The sequence below is a fragment of the Uloborus diversus genome, chromosome 3 (assembly GCF_026930045.1).
Source record: "Uloborus diversus isolate 005 chromosome 3, Udiv.v.3.1, whole genome shotgun sequence".
NCBI lineage: Eukaryota > Metazoa > Arthropoda > Arachnida > Araneae > Uloboridae > Uloborus > Uloborus diversus.
In genome coordinates, this window is record NC_072733.1 from 137,837,149 (window position 1) to 137,862,242 (window position 25,094).

The following is a 25,094-nucleotide window of genomic DNA, read 5'->3' on the forward strand; positions in this document are numbered from 1 at the left end:
CAAAAATTTAATTAAAGGGAAGAAATAGAGGGAAAAGATGGAAAACAGGAGTAAAAGAAAGAAAAAGAAAACAAGTACAATTTGCTCTTGTTTTTGTGAATGGCATAAACAAGGATAAAACTGATCTAGGTTCCAAAACTCTGAAAAGACCTGCAAGCATGCAGAACTAGGAAAATCCAGGAGTAGTCAAAATTGGTTTAATAAAGCTGTTTCTCTCTTCCCCCTTCTAAAAAAAAATGAAGGTTTTTTTTTTCAGTTATTTATTATTCTAGAAGTTAAGTAGGTATAAAATTGTTCATCACTCGATCCCTAAAAAAAAAAGAAACACATTCTGGATAGCCACAAAAAAACATTAATAGCATATTTTACGATCCACAGTTTAAAATTAAATTGTATTAAATTGTAACTGTGTGAGTAAACTGATTAAACTGTAACTTTACTAACAAATATTTTGGATATTCGTTAGTAAATCATGTTAACCAGGGCTTTTGGGTTTATTCTGGAAATGTTTTACCCCAAAATTGAAATGCATTAAATGAGTCTTTACAGTTTCAATGCATTATTTGCATAGCTTAAAGATTACATGCATATTGCAAACTTTTAAAGAGACTTGGGCAGATTTTTTTTGTTGGAAACTAGATTTTCTAAAGAAAGATTATTGCAAAAGGGGAAAAATGTGCTATTATTTCAACAAAAATAGAGTAATTTATACCACTGATACCATTAAAAAGACACAAATAAAGAGAAAGTCTAATATATTACCTAATAATCTTTTTTCAAAGAATTTACACATTAGAAATACAGTATAACTTCGATTTAACCTTTTCTTCAATTTAATGATACATTTTGCTGCTCCAGATTTGACTGCATTGGCCACCTTTGCTCCTCCATTTAACGATTTTTTCCAGACGCTTGGCAATTGTTAAATCAAGGTTATACTGTATGTAATATCAGCATTTCTAATTCGTAGTGCTACTTATCTAGGAGGAGATATTCAGCAACAGATCCAGACACTACAGCAACTGCAAATACTTTCCATCCATATACAGCTTAAAAGGAGTTGCTTTTCAACAGTGTAAGCAGCAAGTATGGCAGATGTAATTTGTAAATTTGTTCTTTTTCTTCTATTATGCTCAGTGTCACAATCAGAGTGTTCTCCTGAGACGGATTTTTTTGTCCTTACACTTACATATATTAACTAACTAGGTTTGGCAACATGGCTTAAAATCCCGGGTTTTAATGCATGAAACCCTTTCCTGGTTGCACCCCTTGATCACACTATTACTTTATTTTACTTTTCCCATTTTTTTTCGAATTTAGTAACACACTAACAAATACTTAGGTTATTAAATCAAATTTTTATTAATAACGCCAAGATTATTTTAAGCAATGTACCAAACAGCTTCAAGATTTAAATAAGTAACGGCAAAGATGGAACAGGCTCAAATCTCTCTATAAAAATTGAAAAAAAAAAAAAAACATTTGTGTGTAACTGAAACTGTTTGATATGATACTTAAAGCATGTTTATAGCATAAGCTTCACAAATAGCGAAACTTGTGTAAGAAATTTTACTGAGGATCAGGAGTAAAAAACTTTTTAACTCTCCCCCCCTGTTAACTGTCTTAGCTGTCTCCCTCTGTTTTCATTCATAATATTTAAACTGGAAATAAGTAATAATGCAAATCAATAATTTAGTTCATACAAAAAACAATATCTATTTTATGTTTTAGTCCCCGCCCCCAATAGGCATAGATAAATGATTTTAAGAGTACATTGCTGCATTTAAAATGGCAAAATCAACAAAAATGTCTTCATAGTACTTTTTTTTTTCATCTTTTCTGATATTTTAATTTTATTTAGAACAGTTACTTAAACATTTCAAATTTCACAGTTTTGTAACTTTGCATAACATGGGAGAATTCCACTTTTTGCTAATTTAAATAAGAAAAATGAGCATTTCGCCCAGCTGATTAGAAAATGCTTTTTTTTTTTTTTTTTTGACACAGTCTCCCTTTGTTTTCATTCATAAGAAATCGAGAAAAAAAGAGAGGAAAAAAAAAACATTTGTACTTTTGTAGCCCCCTAAACACTAGAAAATATACATAAGATTCAGGAACGATTTTCCAAAAAATTGATTCAATTGAAAACAATTCATGTCCATTGCTTTTCATTAGTGTCATTTTGTTCCCTCATTTGAAATGGTTAGCCAAGGGGGAGGTTAAAACAGAGGCTTCAGTTATAAACAAACTTTTAAACAGTGGAAAACAAGAAAACAATTAGGAAGAAATGAAAATATTTTTAATTTTCAAAGAAAAGAAATGTTTTAAGTGGGGTAAACTAGAAAACTAAACACCTCAAAAGTGTGAATTTAACATTCTAGGAAAAGAACCAATTTTGGGATCAGAGAAAAAGAACTTATTAAAAGAGAAAAGTTCTTAAAAAGGAGCATTTTAGGTGGGGTTTCCCTGTACATAGTCAGTCAGCAATTTATATGTACCTCAACATGTTTGTGATAGATTTTCAAAATCAAATCAACTAAATTTTGTAGAAAAGGAATGGGAATATCCCATAAGGATTAATAATCACACAAACAATTTTCAGAAAAATAGTAGTGATAAGTTACTATCAAGGGCGCCCTATAGGAGGGCAAGTGGGGGCTCAAGCCTCCCCCCTCCCCTTAGAAGTTAGTACTTTTTTACTTTTAGTACTTTTTTCTTTGCAAAAAATGTAAAAACATTTCTTTTACCATTCATTAATGAATAATTTATTAAAAATGTCAAAATTTAATAACTCGAATCTGTACTGAAATCGGTTTCTATGGGGAAAATGTCCTGCTAAACCATAGGGAAAATAAGATAAATAAATACCTTTGTGATGAACAGTAAAGTAAGAAAAAACAACGTCAAAGAAAGCACAAATTGCCAATTACAGCAGACACGTGTTTTGGCGTTAAAGGGAACGCCTTTTTCTAAGCAAAAAGTAATGAGCTTACGCAGACCTGCCAACATTCAAAGAAAAAAATCCAGTAGATTTTTTCAATGTGGCACAATACCGCTTTTTTTCCATGTTATTGAGGGGAAAATATGTACTCTTTTCGGCCTCAAAGAGCCCGATAATAGCGGTCGTTTTGTGTACAAGAAATGTTGCAATTAAGCAACATAGGCTTAGCATTGAGTGCGCGAAGCGAGATTGCAAACGTAAACAAGAACTGATGTTGCCAGATTCCAATGTGCTAATGTTTGAAATTGAATATAGGACTCGACCAATGCATGGGCGCCGATGGTTCAACAATTTAGCCATCGGCATCAGCGACCGATGCTAACTTGCAGGAAACATCGGCCCATCAGCCTTAAAAACATCAAAAAGCCGATGGAATTGGCCGATGTTTTCGAAAAAAAAAGACCTTTGCTGTTTTACTTTTTAATGCAAAGTAAAGGGAGTTATTATTTTCATATAAAATTGTTTACTTCAACTTCAGTACGAATTTCTATTTTAGTCACCTGTGAAAGAGTTTTTAATACTGCATTCAGGTACCAAACAAGTTAATTATTGCGTTGTTTCTTGCGGCTGGATGTACATATGTATCTCTCATAAGTCATAACTCAAAAATGGTAAGCTGTATAAGGTTAAAATTTCGCATGTAGGGTGTGCGAACGTTCGCAGTTGTGCACTTCCCTTTTTGTTTTTGATCGGGTGTTCTAAAAAGCCTATTTACTTTTTTTTTTTTTTTTTTGTGGCCATGAATTACTTATTTCAATACAAAACTAATATAGCGTCTCAGACTGACGATCATTTGGTGATACACTCTATAACAAAAAAATCGACGCACCAAGAAAGAGTAATCCGATTGAGACAAAAATTGATGGATATGAAGACAATGCACAGAATAGTAAATGATTAAATTCTTAGAACAATTGAATGATTTATGTCAGAGTTACAGTAACAAGTTCAATAAGGTATTGACCCGCCTCTAGCCTGGATACAAGCTGAAGCACGGCGTGGCAAACACCGATAAAGCTCCAGGAGTGTGTTCTGCGGTATTTCTGGCCAAATTCGCTCCAATTGTCGGAGGAGGTTATCTACATTCCTTGCCAGATGCTATCGCCATCCCATCATATCCCAGGCATGCTCGATGGGAGAGAGATCTGACGATCTGGCAGGTCACGGAGGAGTTTGACAAGCTTGCAGACAGTTTATAGCAACACATGCCGTATGTTATTTGGCATTGTCCTGCTGAAAACCAGCCGAGGGTACTGCAAAAGGAACGGCAACAAAACAGGTCTTAGGATGTTGTCGACATACCTCTGTGCAGTAAGTGTACCTCTAATTACGACCAAAGGGATCCAGTTATCAAAGACCCCAGACCATAAGGCCTTGTTGAGGGCCAGTGTGGCGTGCAAAAGTGAAGCCAGGATCCCTCCTCTGCCCTGGGTGTCTACAAACACGTCTTCGATGATTGTCATTCATGACACAGTTGGAAGCGGGATTTGTCGCTAAAGACTATACATTCCCAGTCGGCACCGTTCCAACCTGATCGAACCATGCACCACTGTAATCTGGCTCGGCAGTGTGTAGGCGTCAGTGGCAGGTGGGGTAATGGTCGGCGCGAGCGTAGATTTCGTTATCCCAACCATCTGTAAATGGTCATGATGGACCCTAGTGTTTGGGTTGAACGTATGATGGTTCATAGTGATGAAGAAAGCGCAGTGACAGCTGATCGGGCAATCACTCTGTCATCACGATCTGTTGTGACCCTAGGTCGACTGCTAACATCTTGACGCTGAACTCTGCCATTTTCCACCCATCCTCGCCAGCATCTTCGAATCGCCGCATCGCTTCGACTCAAATGACGAGCGATTCTCCGATTTGACCAACCGGCCTCTTTCAATCCAATGATTGACCTCGTTTAAACTCTGACAGTTGCTCGTAATGAGCACGAAGTATGCGGCGAGGCATTTTTAAGTTGTTGAAAGGTAATCTGAACCGCAATCAAACCAAAAGTTTTAACAACTGTTGAAGAACTGTTCTTTATATACATCTACTGGACGCGCAGTTTCGATGCGCTGGAGATCAAACTATTCATTCATTGGACACCAAATTTTAATCATTGACACATCTGGTCAAAACAATCATCCATACAAAATTTCAAAGCAATCGGATGATTGCTTTTTGATGCGTCAATTGTTTTGTTATAGAGTGTATATTGCTGAATTGGAGACCATGGAAACAAATATGAGATGGCGAAACCGGTTTATGTGTCATTTTGTTAACTTCCCGTTGAACCGACAAAGAAATTGAATAAAGACGTTCTGAATGGTGACATAATTCGAAAATCCAATGGACTTTTGAATTATTTCTTCGGAAGTGCTGAAGTTGACTCAGAAACTCTTCCGAGGCATTGGTAGTAGCCGTTCTGTACTAAACAAATGAGGCCGAAGTTGGGAACGAAGTTTAATGTTTTGAGTTACTCCAAAATCAGAGGTTGACCCCCCCTCCCCGCCCCTTCCTCCTCATTTCTTAATGTTTAGCGATTATTCATTTTGCTCAAGAAATGTCATTTTGCGTATTTCTCATTCTTGTTTCCTTTTTATTTCGTAATGCGCCATCTTTTTTGCATCATTTATAGCGATCAATTTTTTTCTATCGTAAGTAACTATTTTCATGTATTTTTATAAAATCAATGAACGAGTTATTTTCGTTTTCATCATATTTTTAATAATATGTTATAGAAAAATTTCAAGGATTTTCTATTGAGCAATTTTTTTAATTTCAGCAAATTATTGTTAAATTGAAAAATGTAATTTGAACTTGTTTGTAGTGCTTCATAAAAGATTTTAAACAATCAAATTGTTCAATATTATGTGTGCAAACATCAGATCAAGTAGTATATGTATTCAGTTATTATTAACTTGGAGTAAATATCGAGCTTGTTTATTGTAGCTGCGTTTTAAGAACCTCACTCTTTTCATGGCAATTTCTTTTTTCAGAAAAATTTATGTCGCTGTTATAGCTTTTATGAAAAATGCAAATTTTTCTATTCATAAAATTTAAATAAGTATAAAAATATTCCTATTATGATTTAATATTGTAATTTATCTGTTATCTTTTTTCTTTAATTTCATGACTAAAAAATGTCTACGTGCAATCTTTCCACTTTAATTGCGTAATTTGATGACGTTTTCATATTTTTATTCTTTTTTTTTTTTTTTTGAATGATTAAACAACATAATTTAAAGTTTTTTAACGATGTATAGTGTACATAATCCATACATTAATAACAATATTGCTGAAATCTTAGTTATATGTTAAATTTAAAAAAACAAATCAGTTGATTATTAAACTGTCTCTTTGTTTTTCTTCCTTTCTTTTTTTTTTTTTTTTGGCTGTTGTTCTTTCTCTTTCATCATACAGCAATCAAAAAAGGAGAAGCATAACTACACCCTATACGGATTGTATGTAGTACGATCCAAAAGCTCGGGGACAAGCTGTATAAAACCTTACCCAGAATAGTTCACATTACCGAAGCACATCCACCTTCAAAAGGTCACCTTGAGGGACTATGTACTTCTGCCAGTGTTCATATAACTTTTGGAAACACTCCTGGAAGCCTTTCTCGCAACGTACTATGATGCAGTTTTATCTTCTCCTGACTGTGAACTTGTGAAGTTTAAATTGGGTGATCGTAAAATAGAAATTAGGTCGATTTTTTTTTTAATTACAAGTCCTTATTCATAGAAAGGAAGTAAGTGAAATGAACAAATGATCCTTTAAATCCATGACAATGTTATCAATTATTTTCCCGTTTGATTTTTTTTTGCCATCGGCCAACGGCATCGGCCATTTGGATGAAAACAATCGGCAATCGGCCATCTTTGAACAATCGGCCAACAATCGGCATCGGCCCATCGGCCAAAAAATGCCATCGGTCGAGCCCTAATTGAATATTAAACTTTCAAACCTCATGGAGTAAAAGCGCTGAAACGACATAAAAATTTATTTTAAAGGTTTTTTTTTTTTCATTTTCAAGAAAATCCCTAAATGGAGGGATTTTTTTTAGAGATTAATAAAAACCAGGAGATTTTCAATAAAAATCGGGAGGCCGGGAGAAATGTTAAAAATCCGGGATTCTCCCGGAAAATCCAGTAGAGTTGGCAGGTATGGCTTATGGATGAAAAGACATTCGACAAACTTTTGTCGAATGTCATAAGTTTATGAGCTTATGGATGAGCTCATCCATAAGCTCATTACTTTTTGCATTGAAAAAGGCGTTCCTTGTAACGCCGATTCACGTGTCTGCTGTAATTGGCAATTTGTGCTTTCTTTGATGTTATTTTTTCTTACTTTACATAGGGAAAATATCTGAGCCCACCCTTAAAATTTTGCATATGGGCGCCCATGGCTACTATAATATCATGCAGCTACTACAGAGAAATGAAGAAAACTCGAAATTTCATATGTTATTCGATGAGAAAAGGTCTAAGAATTAATGCTAAATGTTCATCTTGATTTTTAATTTTTACTTCATGAAAAAAAAAAATTTTGGAATAACCAGCAAAATTGTGTTAAATTTTGCTTAACTAAGCATCCAAGTGCCAGATAAACGTATTCTTCCATTAAATTACACACTCCTTTATGAAGTTATTTTCGTAGTATGCTTTAGATCTTGAAGGATATCATTTATCAAATAAAATGTATTTTAAATGGATAGTTCTTTCCTTTTCATTTTTGGAGTTCTAGATAAACCTTTTTAGTCACATAAGATTTTAAAACCATAAAAACCAAAAACATATTTTAAAATACTATATGTCATGCATTTTGATACAATGAATTGTATATTTGTGAAATAATTTTAGGAACTAAGTGATCTGTATATTGTATAATAAATATGTGCATATATTTACACTCATAAAAACAGCAAAATTTTTTATAATGTACCTTTGTTGCTAAAAGACGAGTTAAATATATTTCAGAAACCATCTTGTTCCCCCTTTCACCTTCTTTGTTTGTTTCAGCATCATGATGTTTAACCTAAAAATAGTAACAAAAAGGACAGAATAATATATATTAATGAATAACATCGTTGAAAAAGGTATCAATATTAGCAAATATAAATCTGTACTTCGGAACAACAGCAACTAATAAAAATATAAGTTTTGCAAAAAGTGGTAGTGAAACTTCTTACATTTTTCTGACTTTATCTAACTTACATGCCCAAAAGAACGTAAATATAGCTTAAAAAATTTTAAATTGTAATTAATTTACAAGTGACATTGATTGCTTTAGCTCTTAGTAAAAATACTGATTGTTGAAAAACAAAGATTATAGGATCTAGGAAAATGAGAGAATAGTAATTCTATACTCAGGCACTGCATCAAATTAGTTGTTGTTGCACTGAAAATTTTACTGCTTAATGGAAAAATTTATATCATAAATTTAATTTGATCAAAATCTGACATTGGTTGTTTTTGCTCCAAGGTACAGAAATATTAACATAAATTTGTAAAATTTCAATACTAAGAAAATGAACTTACTAAATGCCAGTACTTGTAACCAGATTCTGGATCATGATTTAGGGGTGATGTTGCTCTACTAAGTGTTGGACTGGTCTTCAATGAGAAATTCAATGTTTCTGAGAAGGGAAAAATATTTAAATTAATGAGGAATTGAAGAATGTTTTATGACATAAGTTTTTAAAATATCAAAACAAATGTAACAAAATACTTCAATAAAAAAAATTTTAGGAGGAAAATTTTGCAAGCGGGAACCTAGTCCAAGCTCAAAGGTTTGTTCCTAGGGCTTGGCGCATCTTGTAAATGTACTGATTATTTCTTGCTCATCCTATATATTATTTGTGTTTCTCTATTAATAGCTTTTCTTTGTCACAGTAAGCTTTACACTTGAATAAATGAAACATAAGTATGACACAAAATATGCAATTAAAATGAATACATATGTTTCAAGGAGCCCTTCTTCAGTACAAGAAAAAGACTTAAGTTAGAAACGTATAAAACCTTTTACACAAAAAAATATTAAAACTAATTTCAGAAACTAATTTTTTTAAAAAATATAATAAGACCAAGAAAAGTTAGATAAAAGCTTTACATTGTCAATGTAATTGTTACAATTGTTACTTTTACTACGAAAAATTATTTAAAAAATATCTTTAATAAAACATTTAAATTAAAAAAAAACAATGAAAAGTTGAGGGAAAAAGGGACTAAAAGCCCATGATTGAGCTAAATGTATGACTTGAGCATATCACACCCAGCGAAGGAAACTGACACAACTCAAAAAACAGCATTTGAGAAAATTAATCATGCTCAAAACCATTGTAACAAATACAAATACTAATACAAAAGTGACGACCAGGCTCTGGGCCTAGCTAGACTGGTCCTAGTCAAGTTACAATCCCCAGTGAAGATCAATGGCAATAGATTATTAGTCTCTAGAAAATTTACTATCTTAATTTTTATCAATGTTTCAAAAATTTTGCAAACCACCGAAGTTAGACTCACAGGTCTGTAATTTACGGCACTCCCTTTAGACCCTTTCTTGAAGAGCGGTGTAATGTTAGCCAGCTTCCAGTCCTCTGGCACTGTACCCGAGTTATAAGAAGCATTGAAAATATTTACGATTACATCTGCTAATTCCTCCGCACATTCAACTAAAATTATTGGATAAATATTATCAGGTCCCGGACCCTTAGTCTCTTTAATTTTTTTCAAATGAAGTAAAACGTCATCCCTGGAAAATACAAAGTCCTCAAGCTGTACTATAGCTTGTGTCTTGTTGGTGTCAACTGTTGAGATACAGTTATCGTTAAAAACACTCGAAAAAAAGTTATTAAGAACATTAGCAATATCACTATCGTCCTGAATTAAAATTCGTGCTCATCAACCAGTGGCCCAATATGACTATTTCGAACTTTCCTCGAATTAGCGCATGCAAAAAACTTCTTGGGATTCCTGTTTATGTTATCTGCCAGTCTTTGCTCCAACTCTCTTTTCTGAATCCGTACCAAATACTTAAATTTACGCCTTGCCTTACAATATTGGAGCCTATCTGAACTGTGACCAGTTTCTCTAGACCTATGAAAAGCAGCTTGCTTGTAATTTAGAGCATCTTTAGTTTCCCTGGAGAACCACATTGGCCAAATTTTAGTGTTGACACCCTTTCTCCTAAAAGAAACATGATCCCCAACCGTTTTCGCTAGCTTTTCCTTAAACTCTGCCCACTGAAGATTCACATCGCTATTGTCCAATCAAGGAGAAAAAACTACTTTCAAACTCTGCCTAAGTGCCACAAAATCAGTATTTCTGAAATTGGGCACAAACCTAAAATTCTCTACTTTGTGCGTATCAAATTTAATCCCAAACCTAATACTGTTGTGGTCACTGTCTCCAATGTGTTCCCTTACACATAACCCCTGAACAGAACCTTCCATATCACTGAAAACTAGATCCAAAATCACGTCCTGTCGAGTACCCTGAGTTGCAATTTGATCTAAAAGACAGTCACCAATTACTTTCAAAAATTCCTCTTCTCTGCTATTACTATGGTAAAAATTATTCCAATCAATTCCTGGAAAATTAAAATCTCCCATTATAATGACTGACCCCTTGCTTGAAATGTCACTAATAATACTAAACATCTGTTCATCTTGACCCTGACTTAAGTTGGGTGGCCTATAAATGTTCCCTAAACGTAATTTATTGCACTTATTGCTCATCAACTCCAGCCAAATCATATCAATCTCATTAGGTTTATCATTAATTACCAATTCATTGCAAGTTAAAGTGTCTCTGACATAAAATAAAACCCCACCACCTCTTTTACCTACTCTATCTTGTCTAAACAAATTATACCCAGCAATAGATAATAAATCATCATCACTTTCGGTAGCCTATGTCTCGGTAACTCCAATAATATCCAACCTCTCGTCTATTGTTATGCTTTTCAATTCTTCCATCTTGTTCCTAATACTACGAGCATTTGTATAAAAAACCTTAAGTAAGCCCATCTTACCTTTATTTAATGCTGCGCGATTACTTGAATCCCAACTGTTAAAATCTTTTCTCTTACTAGCCACCCTATTTCCGTTTCTACTAAAATCCCAATAGTTAGTACCCATTCGAATTCTGTTCCTTAAAGCATGCTCCCCATTCCAACTTAGTTTTTTGATTCTGAATCCTCTAAAACCAAACCACTAACCATTTTGACCCCCGTAGAGCTCAGATGCAGGCCATCCCTAGCAATCCAATCGCGTTTACATTTACTCCACACATCAATAAACCTGATACTACGCTTAACGCAAATTTCCTTGAGTACTAGGTTCATACACCTAGCCCGTTGGTTTAACCAACTCCTATGCACTCCATATCTGGGAAGCAAACCAACCACTTGGACATTTGCCGAACAGTTGGTTGCTTTGTCCAACAGGGAATCCCATTCCTTAGTAAACTCGTTGTTGTTACTATGGCCTACATCGTTAGTTCCCACCCACAAAGTAACTACATCCTCTTTATTAAATACCCCCTTCTTTTCAGCAACCCTATTAACATCTCTTACCCGAGCCCCTGACAAACAACATCGAGCCACCTTACGTCTAACTCTGCCTATTGAGTTTCCCACCTCACGCACCATTGAATCTCCCAAAATTATACCCTTTGTTTCCCAGTCTGTTGCCTCAGCAATAACTTTCCCCTTTACCTCTGGAATATTCTCACTATCTAACACACAGCTAATGCCCACCTCCTTTTTACTAACTTCCTTCTTTACCTCTGGAATATTCCCACTATCTAACACACAGCTGATGCCCACCTCCTTTTTACTAACTTCCCCCTTTCCCTCTGGAGTGTTTACCCCATCTACACTCCTACAGCCTAATGCTAACTCACCCTCCAAAGTAAGCATCCTAACTCTGATTTCTGAGAGTTCAACACAGTTAGTGCAAATGAAATCCTTCTCAGACTCATCTTTCCCCTTAAACAAGCAGAACATCTGACATAGGTCACTGTTGCGAAAGCGACCTCGACCTCCTGTGAACTGTAGGAGCACCCTCTCGCGGACGAGCGAGAAGGCGGGAGAGTGAAACTTGATTTCACGGAATACAGTTGTACGGAACTTGATTCCGAAAGAATAGGACTTTGTTAGGAACTCGATTCCACCAATCTTCTATTTTTTAATGTGTGAGTGTAATAGTTAGTCTAGTGTAGCATTAGTAGTTTAATCGTTCATTAAAATATGTGTTATTAGATATATTTAGGCTTCGTCATTGGTGCTACTACAGAACATATATGCCAAATCAATTTAGGACAGTAACGGATTACTTGCCACCCGGAAAAGAATATCAGATTAGATGCACGGGGATTTTGCAGGTGAGCACTTTTTTACCTGACTTTCATTATCCAGTGCATAACGTAATTGCATACGTTAAATATAATTGGCATCCCTGCCGGGACTGCAAGAGTTTGTTATTGATATCGAAAGTAGATGCATATATGTTTTTATGTTCAGGATTCACACATACGTAAGGCCATAAGTTAAAGACACATAGCTTGTGACATTATTTATGATAAGAAAAGTTATTCAAGGTTAGTAATTATGGCAGACAGCTTAATAAATAAAGCTAAAAAGAAGCGTGGCGTAATCAGAGTGTCCATCACCAGGATAATTACTAAAATTCAGAATGCTTTAGAGAATTTAGATACAGATTCTAGTGATGAATTAGAAGAACTTTTAGAACATTTAAATGAAAAATCTTACGAAATTAAAGCGGTTGATACCGAAATTGAATCATTAGTAGAAGAGAAAGAGTTAGACGCAGAATTATTGAGTGCCGAAGAATATCGCGATAAAATTACCACTTGGCGGTTCAGAACCACAAAGAAACTGCGGTGTCTGACATCGAAACAAAAACAAGAAATAAGCCTCACGGGACATTCAACTTCTAACGAAGTAAGAAGAATTCAAGAAACAAAAGACAAAGTAAATATTAAACTTCCGAAACTTAGTATTATTAAATACTTTGGAGACCATAGTGAATGGCTATCATTCTGGTCCTCTTTTGAATTGACAATTCACAAAAATGATTCATTGGATCCCGTAGATAAGTTTAACTAGTTAAAAGCTTATTTAGGAGGTAATGCACTAAAGAGCATTGAAGGTCTCGCGATGACTTCTGAACATTACGAAAATGCAATCGAAATATTGCAAGAAAGATTTGGAAATAAAGAAGCTCTCATTAACGCGCATATGAGTAACCAACTAAATGTTTCCCCACTCAGAAATTCGGATGATACTAAGTCATTCAGAAACATGTATGACAGAATTCAGACTCAAATCAGAAGTTAGGAATGTTTAGGTGTTTCCACGGACAGTTACAGAAACCTTTTGTGTCCTATTTTGATGAAAATGTTACCCCGCGATCTTATTTTAGATTTTAATAAGGTGTTTGAGCATGGCGGGCTACGTGACTTTTTTGAATTGTAGAGCCGCTTACTCTTCGTTGTGAATTCGCAATAAAATATACTTGCAATAACTATACTGAAACATTTATTACAACACATGAACGTAACATTTAACATAAATTTAGAAATAAATATGACTTAGAATGATCGAGATATTTCAGAATGAAAAGAATGTGATGCAGCAACGCTGCTTGACTTATCGCTCCTCAGTAATCTTTTTGTTCCATCAAGAAAATTAAATTTAAACCTTGCCACTCACACGAGCGATGAAAATTATAATAATTAAATTAAAGTTCTAGGCTCAGCTGCAGACGATAAGAACTACCATACTCCCCCCCATTGGACAAATGTCCAAAACTAAGTCTAAGTTGGTAGGGGAGCAATCTTAGTTATTGGTCTTTTAAATGTTCCTGATGTAGTTTTCACCTGAACAACTCTTACAGCTCCATCTTCTCCAGGAAAAGTTTCCATAACTCTTCCTAAACTCCATTTCATGGGATGTTTGAGATCTTCTTTTAACAACACCAGTTGTCCAGTTTTTATATTTGGGTTAGATGACTTCCATTTACTTCTCTGCTGTAACTGTGTGAGATAATCAGCACTCCATCGCCTCCAGAATCCTTCGCGAAGAGCTTGAATCAACTTAAATCTTGAAGTGTATGATAGCGAATTTTCTGCATGATAAGACTCAGGCATTGCTAGAAGCGGTGCTCCAATCAGAAAGTGACCCGGTGTTAAGGGATCAAGGTCGTTTGGATCACTACTAAGAGGAGTTAGTGGTCTTGAATTCATACATGCTTCAATCTGAATAATTAAAGTTGATAATTCTTCATAATTAAGCACTGCTGATTTACATACTTTGAAAAGATGTTGCTTCATTGATTTGATGTTAGACTCCCAGATACCTCCAAAATGAGGTGCTTGAATCAACTTAAATCTTGAAGTGTATGATAGCAAATTTTCTGCATGATAAGACTCAGGCATTGCTAGAAGCGGTGCTCCAATCAGAAAGTGACCCGGTGTTAAGGGATCAAGGTCGTTTGGATCACTACTAAGAGGAGTTAGTGGTCTTGAATTCATACATGCTTCAATCTGAATAATTAAAGTTGATAATTCTTCATAATTAAGCACTGCTGATTTACATACTTTGAAAAGATGTTGCTTCATTGATTTGATGTTAGACTCCCAGATACCTCCAAAATGAGGTGCACTGGGTGGGATGAAATGCCAGTTAATAAACAATTCTGAAGCAAAGTCCTGAACTGATGCTGATTTAAGAATTTCCATTTGACTGTATAAATAGTTTCTTGCACCTTTAAAGTTAGAGCCGTTATCAGTATATATGTCTGAAGGTTTCCCTCTTCTTGATATAAATCTTCTGAGGCACGCTAAGAATGAATCTGTACTTAGTTCGGACACAACTTCAAGATGAACTGCTTTTGTCGTGAAGCAAATGAATAAAGCAATGTATGACTTTGTGGTAACCCTTGTTCTCTTGAGATTTGGCTTCGTTATTATCGGCCCTGCAAAATCTATTCCCGTTTTGAGAAATGGTCTGGAAGGAAGAACGCGATCTTTAGGTAAATCTCCCATAATTTGGCACATGATTTTCTTCATCATCTTGAAGCATGTCAGACAACGCTGAATATTTCTTCTGACTTTATCTCTTCCTGATATCAGCCAAAACCGCTGTCTAATGAGTGAGAGTACAACTTGTGTTCCTCCATGAAGAGAGAGTTTGTGATAATAATCTATAATTAAATCCGAAAGGTGATGATTTTTAGGAAGTAGCATTGGATGTTTTTGATCATTTGACATATTAGAGTGTTTAAGTCTGCCGCCAACTCTTAAAATACCGTTTTTGTCAAGAAAAGGATTCAATGATATTAAGGAACTTTAGCTGGCAAACTCCCTTTAGTTTGAATAGCATGAATTTCCGATTTGAATTCTGAATCTTGGACCAACTTTACAATGTGAGTTGTGGCGTCAAGTAATTCTGATGTCTTAAGAGAACCTACTTTCTGATTATTTTTGTCACATTTTGCATTTTGAATAAATCGTACGCTATACGCAACTACTCTAGTAAGCTTACTCAGCGAAGAATAGTTATGAATGAAGTTTAACTCGCCTTCTACTTGATTAGAATAACTTGCCGTTTTCTCTGACACTTCTGAGATTTTTTCTTTTTCCGGAGCTGAATGGTTTTGTGGAGGGATAACTATTGGCGAATCTGAAAGCCAAGAAGGACCTTTCCACCATAATGAATGATTAAGAAGTTTTGAAGGCATGAGTCCTCTTGAGGCACAATCACAAGGGTTCTCTTTGCTTACAACGTGATGCCAGGCATCGACTTGAGTATTAGTATGAATTTGCGATATCCTATTAGAAATGAAGGATTTCCATTTATGAGGTTCGGAATTTATCCAATCAAGCACTATTTGGGAATCCGTCCAAAAGAATGACTCATCTACTTGAATGGCAAGATTTTCAACTACGTTCTTGTAGAGTTGGCTTAACATTACAGCTGCACACAGCTCCAAACGAGGAAGCGTTATTGTTTTTAGTGGTGCGACTCTGGTTTTCGCGGCGATTAAACTAATCTTGACTTTCTCATCTTCAAATTCTGATCTCATGTAAAGGACAGCAGCAAAAGCCTTTTGGGAAGCATCGCAAAAGCCATGAATTTGAATACATTTTACTGCAGAATTTTGGATGAAGAAATGTCGTGGCATTTGAATATTTTCAAGTATCGGAAGCTGTGAAGCAAAACTTGTCCATTCTTTAAGGATACTGTCTGGGAGTGGATCATCCCATTTTGACTTGAATAACCATAATTTCTGCATCATAATTTTAGCTAAAACTGTAGAGGGTGAAATGAAACCGATGGGATCATAAATTCTAGCAATGCTTGACAATAATTGCCGTTTTGTGGTGACTTCTTGAGCTGGATTTAAATGAATCGCAAATGTGTCTTGATTTGGCTCCCACTGAATGCCAAGAAGTTACACTGACTGATCTTCAGCAATATTTATAGACTGTTCTGTTCCTTTTAGTTCAGGAGGTAATTTTGAAAGAATACTATGTTCATTTGATATCCATTTTCGAAGAGTGAATCCACCTCTTCTCATTAGATTAATTAAATCACTCATGAGATTTTCAGCTTCCTGAATTGAATCGGCTCCTGTTAATAGATCATCTACGTAAAAGTCCTTGTCGATAACTTTTGAGGCTTTAGGAAAATTCATCTCTTCATCTTCAGCAAGTTTTTTAATAGTTCTTATGGCTAAATACGGTGCGCAAGCAGTTCCGTAAGTCACTGTCTTCAATCTATAGTCTTCAATCTTTTGATCGGGATTTTCGTCATATAATTCTCTGAAAATCAGAATCTGAATGTGAGACAAGAATTTGTCGGAACATTTTTTCGATATCAGCCGCAAGAGCTATGGAGTGTATTCTGAAATTTGATAGAATATAAAATAGATCAGTTTGGAGTTTGGGTCCAGCATGCAAAACATCATTTAGCGAGATGTTTGTGGATGATTTAGCTGATGCGTCGAACACAACTCTTAATTTTGTGGTGCTGCTTTGTTCTCTAATTACTCCTTGGTGTGGCATATAAAAACACTTGCGATATTCTACTATGATCTCTTCTGTTTGCACTAATTCCATGTGGTTTAAGGATAAATATTCCCTCATGAAATTCTTGTATTGATCATACATGCTAGGATTTTGGATTAGTTTCCTTTCCAACGACAGAAATCGTGCAACCGCTTGATCTCTCGAATTTCCAAGACTTGGTTCTTCCTTGAATGGCAGTTTGACTTCATATCTTCCAGTGTCATCTCTAGTTGTTGTTTCTGAGTAAAACTTTTCACAGTTTGCGTCTTGAATGCTTAACTTTTCTTTCTGAGAAATAGATTCCAATTCCCAGAATTTCTGAAGAACTTCATCAATTTTTACACTGGAATGGTGACTCAATTTGGTATTTTCTGTACCTTCATATAATTTGGACGATACCCTTCCTGAGAGAATCCAACCTAACTTTGATTGAATAGCTGTAGGTGTGTCTTTTCCACCACTTATCTTGCGACCTTGAATTATGTCAAAAAATACATCTGCACCTAATATTATGTCTATGTTTCTGGAGATGTAGAAATCAGGATCTGCTAACTGCAAACTTTCAATGTGTGACCATTTATGACTAGAAATAAGGAAATTTGGTAATTTCGTAGTAAGTTCTTTAACTATTAGTGCTTTAGTAGAAAAGGTTTCTGAATTAAACCGTGGAGTAAAGTTTAAATTTACTAAGTAATTGGACTTTCCAGCAACTTGATTACCAGTTCCTATGACTAAGTGATTAGTTGAAAATGTTTTTAGATTAAGTCTATTACAGCATTCTTCAGTCATGAATGAGGTTTGAGAACCACAATCGAGTAAAGTTCTACACAGTTGCCAATGTCCTTGAGAATCCTTGACTTTGACTAAAGCTGTAGATAGCAGAATATTGCACGAATTATTCAGACCAGTTAAAGCTAGACTGCTGGACTGAGAATTATTAACTTGAACAGAATCACTTGACCTCTGTGCAGAATTATCGACTGAAAGGTTCGATTTGTATGAAGAATCATGTAAGAGAGTGTGGTGTCTTTTAGAACAATCTTTGCAGTGAAAAGTAACTTTACACTTCGAAGTATCGTGATTAGCTCTCAAGCAGTTAAAGCAAAGTTTATTCTTCTTCGCTAGATTCCACCGTTCTTGAGTGCTCAAATTTTTGAATTCTGAACATTTGAACAATGCATGATCTAAATTGCACAATACACAACTTCTACGATTTACGTTTGTTACGGAATTATAGCTAACTGACTTCTTGGATTTCAAAAGTTCCTCTTTGGGATAGATTTCTTTGCAGGTTTTCATGCTTCTGGCATGCTTTTCTAAAAATTCAATAAATTTCTTATACGATGGAATTTCTTCATCTTCTAATGTGAGCTCCCACTGTTTTTGGATATTATCATCTAAGCGTTTTTCGAGAAATTGAATAATGATTAATTCTGAAAGTTTGTCTAACTCAAATCCCAACGTTTTTAGATTACGAATTGCTTCATTGCAAGAATCCAAAATATCCCGAAGAGATTTAGAGGTCATCAATTTGACTGGTTTAATGCTAAATATTTTCGAAACTAAAGCATATGATAACTCTCTTTTGTTGTCATAACGACTAATTAACGTTTCCCAAACTTGAGAATAATTATTTTCTGTGATAGGAAAGCCCTTTATTAGTAGAGCAGCTTCTTCTGTAACTGATGCATGCAAGTATTGCAATTTTTGTAGTTGACTTAAATTAGAATTATCATGAATAGTTGAAATGAAAATTTGTTTAAAGCTAATCCAATTACTTATATTTCCGTTAAATGCTGGAAGATCGAATTTAGGCAAATTTATGCTCGTACTTGTTTGAAAAGGTCCACTTCACGATGGTAATGTAGACCGATTATCTTTCTCAAAGTCAAGCTTAATTTTTTCAATTCTGCTTTCAATATCAAACTGAAGATTTAGAATTTTATCTGAATATTCTTGGCTAGCTTCTATTTCATTTTCGAATTCATCCATATCTTCGATTAAGTTTTCAACTTCTGCATCAGCGACTTGAATTTGATTTAGCTTACTATTTAACTGCAGCTTGAATGTGCTTAAATCTTCCACAGTAACGTCTTCATTATTTAACTGCTCAGAAATTTTATTCAGTAGCTTAGTTGTTACCGCGCGAATAGTAGCTCGTTTCTTTTTTGCTTTTTCATACGCAGATGCAGCTTTAGAAGTCATGGTTTATCACAAAATGAAAGATAGAATGAGAATAAATAGAATAGAATGTCTCTATATCATGCAATAAAGTCTAATAGAATAGAATGTGTATCTTCGGTTGTAAACCAGGGTTAAGAACCTTTTCCGAGAATTACAACAAAATGTATCAACATTCAAGAATGATTTTTCTGATAAACGTTTCTTATACACTTCACTCAGAATAGAATATCAACCATTTCAATGAATAAAAGTCTCAGTTTCATTTATAGCACAAATGAATTAGAATAAAAATGTTCATGGGAATTTGCATTCGAATAAGAATCAAATGTCCGTTATTTACGTTTTATGCATTGTCCTACATTTGCATTTTTCATTACAAGAGATTTTAAAATATCGTACCTTATGAAAAGGATTCCATGAATCATAAACGAAACATCAAAAACCTCACTGGTGGCTCCAAAAATGATTGAGCATGGCGGGCTACGTGATTTTTTGAATTGTAGAGCCGCTTACTCTTCATTGTGAATTCGCAATAAAATATACTTGCAATAACTATACTGAAACATTTATTACAACACATGAACGTAACATTTAACATAAATTTAGAAATAAATATGACTTAGAATGATCGAGATATTTCAGAATGAAAAGAATGTGATGCAGCAACGCTGCTTGACTTATCGCTCCTCAGTAATCTTTTTGTTCCATCAAGAAAATTAAATTTAAACGTTGCCACTCACACGAGCGATGAAAATTATAATAATTAAATTAAAGTTCTAGGCTCAGCTGCAGACGATAAGAACTACCATAAGGAGTACACTGATTTGAAATATACATTGAAAGAAATCATGAATTTTCTTTTACGGCAACTCAATTCAAGAGAACGAACATTTTCCGATTGCGAAATCGTTTCTTCCCCCTCGCGGCGCCTCCCTGCCGAGCGTCTGCCACAAGAAAGATCCCATAGAGAAAAGAGAAAAATGGCTTCAGCATCTGATTTATTCGTTGGCGATGCAAATGAAATCACATCTTGTGCATTTTGTAATGAATCATCCCATAGAAGTGAGAACTGTAGTTTCGCGCGTAAATTAAAGAATGCAGAAAAAATATCTCTACTTCGGAAGAAGGGTATCTGTTTTTGATGCTTAGGAAAGAAAAGACATTTGCAAAAGTTTTGTAAATCCAAGGTTATTTGTTCTTTTTGCGGTCATAATCATATTTCAATAATGTGCAACAGAGATAAGGTCTTTGAAAAAGAAAATGAAAAGAAATTCGCGAATGAAAAAGAAAATGAAAATCGCGTATTAACTAATAAGGCAAATTATTCAGAAGTACAGTTGCAAACTTTAATTGTATCTGTAATTGGCAAAGGCATCAAGAGTTATTCTATGAGGGCAATATGCGACATAGGGTCCTCCAACAGTTACATTTCTCAGTATGCCGTGGGAAAGTTAGAACCAGAGAGGGTGAGAAAAGAAAGAATTAAGCATGGTCTTTTCGGAGGTACTGTGGTTTCAGAAAATCATAATAGGTACAAATTGAAGTTAGTTAATCCAGACAAAGAGTTTAGCTGTGAAATAGAGGTATTAGATGAAAAGCAAATATGTGCTTCTATTCCGAAGATTAAAAATACAGTATGGATTAAACAATTAGAAAATAAAGGGATTTACATAAATGATGTAGGTGGAAAAAGGAATTTATGTCTTTATGACAAGGATCCCGAAGAAATACATTTGTTGCTTGGAGCTGATGTATTAGGAAATTTGTTCACAGGAAGTATTGAACATTTGTCTGAAAATAACATGATAGCCATTGAGACTAAGCTGGGTTGGACTCTAATGGGTAAAATTTATAATGAAAAGGATAACACGGAGAAATCATTATCAGTTTTGTCTTTATCTATGCATGTTTCCGACTCTAAATTAGAAGATTTGTGGCGTCTCGATACGCTAGGAATTTCCGCTCGTGAAGAAAACATAACTAAAAGTATGTTAGAAGAAGAAACTAGAAAACATTTTGTTAGTACTCTAAAGAGAGATGAGAATGGCAGGTACGAAGTTGCCTTGCCATGGACTGTAGATAGTTCCCTTTTGCAGAGTAATCGATTGATAGCAGAAAGAAGTCTCGTTAAGACAGAGAAGAAATTTATTAGCACTGATAAAAGGGAAGATTATCAGAAAATTTTTTATTTTTGGGAATCGGAAGATATTATTGAAGCGGTGAATGACAAGAAAGAGTTGGGTGTGCACTATTTGCCTCACCGGCCAGTGATCAAAGAAAGCAGTGAAACCACGAAAATTCGTCCTGTATTCAATGCTTCAGCACACTCTAGAAACAACCCATCACTTAATGATTGTTTAGCCAAAGGTCCAAATTTAATTGAGATAATACCCACTATATTGAACAGATTTCGAAAATATCGGATAGGTGTATCATCAGACATTGAAAAGGTATTCCTGCAGATTAGCGTCAGGGAAGAGGATCGTGACTTTTTAAGATTTTTATGGTATGATGATGAACATAATCTTAAAATTTTTCGTCACCGGTGTGTCGTTTTTGGTTTGACGACTTCTCCTTTTTTGTTGGCTTCGACACTGGATTATCACTTAAGTAATGTACCAGAATCTTGTAGAAAAACCGCAGAAATGCTCAAAACTTCCTTTTATATTGATAACTCTTTAGTTAGTCTTAATTGTGTCACTCAGACTGAAAAATTCATTCAGGAATCCAAATCCATTTTGTCTTCTGGACATTTTAACTTGAGATGTTGGAAATTCTATGATTGAAGAAGTGAAAGGGGAATCCAAGGAAATACCTGTGCTAGGTTTGATATGGAATTTAGAAGATGATTGCTTAACTTGTAAAGTAGATAACACCTGCAATTTAAAAGATCCTGTCACAAAGAGAAAAGTGCTGTCCGTAACTCTAAAAGTTTTTGACCCGATAGGATTTACCGCACCAGTAACTTTAGTACCGAAATTGATTCTGCAAGAGACCTGGATCCAGAAAATTAAGTGGGATGAAGAACTCCCAACACTTTTGCAGAAAAAATTCCAAATTTGGATGAAACAGTTGCATTTACTGTCAGAAATAAAAATACCCAGATGGATTAACATTGATCAGGAAAATGAAGACCGAGTAACGCTCCATGTATTCTCAGATGCCAGCAAGAGTGCTTATGCAGCATGCATCTACGTGCGAAGCGAAACGACATCCGGTCCAAAAGTCCAATTGGTGAATGCAAGGAGTCGAGTAGCGCCCATAAAAGAAATGACAACAACGACAGCTTTGGGATGGATCAGAAGAGACCAGGCTTGGGGTACTTTCGTCCATAATCGTGTTCAAGAAATAAGATCCCTAACGGACATGTCTAACTGGCGACATGTACCTGGAAGTTTAAATATCGCAGACCTCCCAAGCAGAGGATGCTCTTTTGAGCAGTTACAGAAATCAAAATGGTGGGAGGGACCACCTTGGTTATACTTGCCTGAAACTGAATGGCCTCGATCTGAAGAGCAACATGATGAAGAATTACTAAACAAAGAAAAAAGGGAAACAATTGTGACATTGATGGACAGACAAGATAAGTCAGATTGGTACTTTAGACATTTTTTCCTCCTTCAAGAAAATAGTACGAATGATTGCCTGGATGTTCCGATTTTACGGAAATACACGAAATTTAGGGAAGAATGGATCTCCAAATCTTTCAGTCTTGGAAATAGAAAAGGCCGAAAAAACACTTTATCGATTAATCCAAGAAGATTCCTTCACGGGGATTGCAGATCCAAGCATTCGCACTCTAAGACCCATCAAAACTGAAGAAGGAATTTTGACAGCAAAGTCAAACGTTGCTCAGCGAGATGACAAAGAAGATTTTCGCTATCCTATCATCCTACCTTCTAATCATCCTGTTGTTCATCGTTTACTTTTTGAGAAGCATGTAGAAATGCAGCATGCAGGAGTTACAATACTGATGGCTCAACTAAGAGAAACATTGTGGATTTTAAAATCAAGGAAAACCATTGGCAATGGGATAAGAAAATGCGTAAAATGTCAAAAATTTGATCGCCCTAAGCTAGAAGTTGAACCAGGGATTCCGCCCGAAGATAGAGTTAGAGAAGCGGCTGTGTTTGAAGTCACTGGAGTGGACTTAGCAGGACCTCTTTATCTTAAGGATGGCTTAAAATGTTGGATAGTACTGTTTACATGTGCTATTTACCGTGCCGTACACCTTGAGTTGGTTACATCATTATCGACAGAAGCATTTATGCAGTCTTTCAGAAGATTCATTTCTAGGAGAGGGAGACCGTATGTAGTCTATTCAGACAATGGTTCTAATTTCGTAAAGACACGCGGTGCTCTCTCAAGAATCGATTGGAATGCAATTGCTGCCGAAGCAGCTGATCAGAAAATACATTGGAAGTTAAATCCTCCGTCCGCCGCTTGGTGGGGCGGATGGTGGGAGAGGTTAGTGAGGATGGTGAAGCAGCTTTTAAGAAGAAGTTTAGGATGTGCATCTTTGAATTACGAAGAATTAAGCACAATTTTGTGCGATTGCGAAAATATCTTAAATTCCCGACCCATCACCTATGTATCCGAAGGTGTTAAGGATCCACAACCCTTGACACCTCTTATGTTCCTTCAGGAGTTGCCATCATCCGGAGTACCCGATCTTGATGAGGTGGATTCAAAGGAACTTGGTCGGAGAGCAAGGTACCGGCAACGACTTAGGAGGGACATAAGAAATAGATTCCGGAAGGAATATTTAGGACAACTGAGACAATTTGCAATGAAGAAGCGTAAAAGCGACCCAGTTAAGATAGGAGACATCGTGCTGATGGAAGATACGACCAGGAAAAGAATCAACTGGCCGTTAGCAAAGGTTGTGGAGATTTTTCCTGGCAAAGATGACATTGTCAGACTAGCTAAAGTCAAAACAGAAAACGGTATGCTCCTCCGCCTGGTGCAAAGACTGTACCCCCTGGAGATAAACAGCCCGACTACAACAGGTGCACAGGAGCCTGCAGCGGCAAACCAAGTTTTGTTGAGTTCATACTACAGACAGAACTCAAGGTGGGAGAGTGTTGCGAAAGCGACCTCGACCTCCTGTGAGCTGTAGGAGCGCCCTCTCGTGGACGAGCGAGAAGGCGGGAGAGTGAAACTTGATTTCACGGAATACAGTTGTACGGAACTTGATTCCGAAAGAATAGGACTTTGTTAGGAACTCGATTCCACCAATCTTCTATTTTTTAATGTGTGTGTGTAATAATTAGTCTAGTGTAGCATTAGTAGTTTAATCGTTCATTAAAATATGTGTTATTAGATATATTTAGGCTTCGTCATTGGTGCTACTACAGAACATATATGCCAAATCAATTTAGGACAGTAACGGATTACTTGCCACCCGGAAAAGAATATCAGATTAGATGCCCGGGGATTTTGCAGGTGAGCACTTTTTTACCTGACTTTCGTTATCCAGTGCATAACGTAATTGCATACGTTAAAGTCACAAGAAATCCACTTGTCCCCTTTACCACTTTTAACCTCCTTCATTATGCATATAACCCCCATTCTAGCTCAAAATGATACACTTAAAAGTCAATACAAAAATGCAAAAATGCATGTAACGTGATGTTTATTGACTAGGTTTTGTTGTCTAAATAATGCATACTTAAAAGTTCAAAGTTTTTTTCTCTAAATTATGAAATTTTTCAGAATTTGTAACTATTGATTATATTGTTTTAATCTATCATGCACCAGTTATGTAAGCAACTATGCGAATTTTTTGACAAGAAAGAGCATTAAATTTAGATTTTAAAACA

General features: G+C 35.5%; 1 protein-coding gene across 1 annotated transcript in view; it reads right to left on the reverse strand.

The window, feature by feature from the left end:
* Positions 1-25,094, reverse strand: part of LOC129218625 (plexin-A2-like) — a 536,492-nt gene that overhangs the window by 14,409 nt on the left and 496,989 nt on the right. The window contains 2 exon segments of the mRNA XM_054852946.1: positions 7,937-8,029; positions 8,533-8,630. Coding sequence (XP_054708921.1) covers positions 7,937-8,029; positions 8,533-8,630 — 191 coding nt within the window.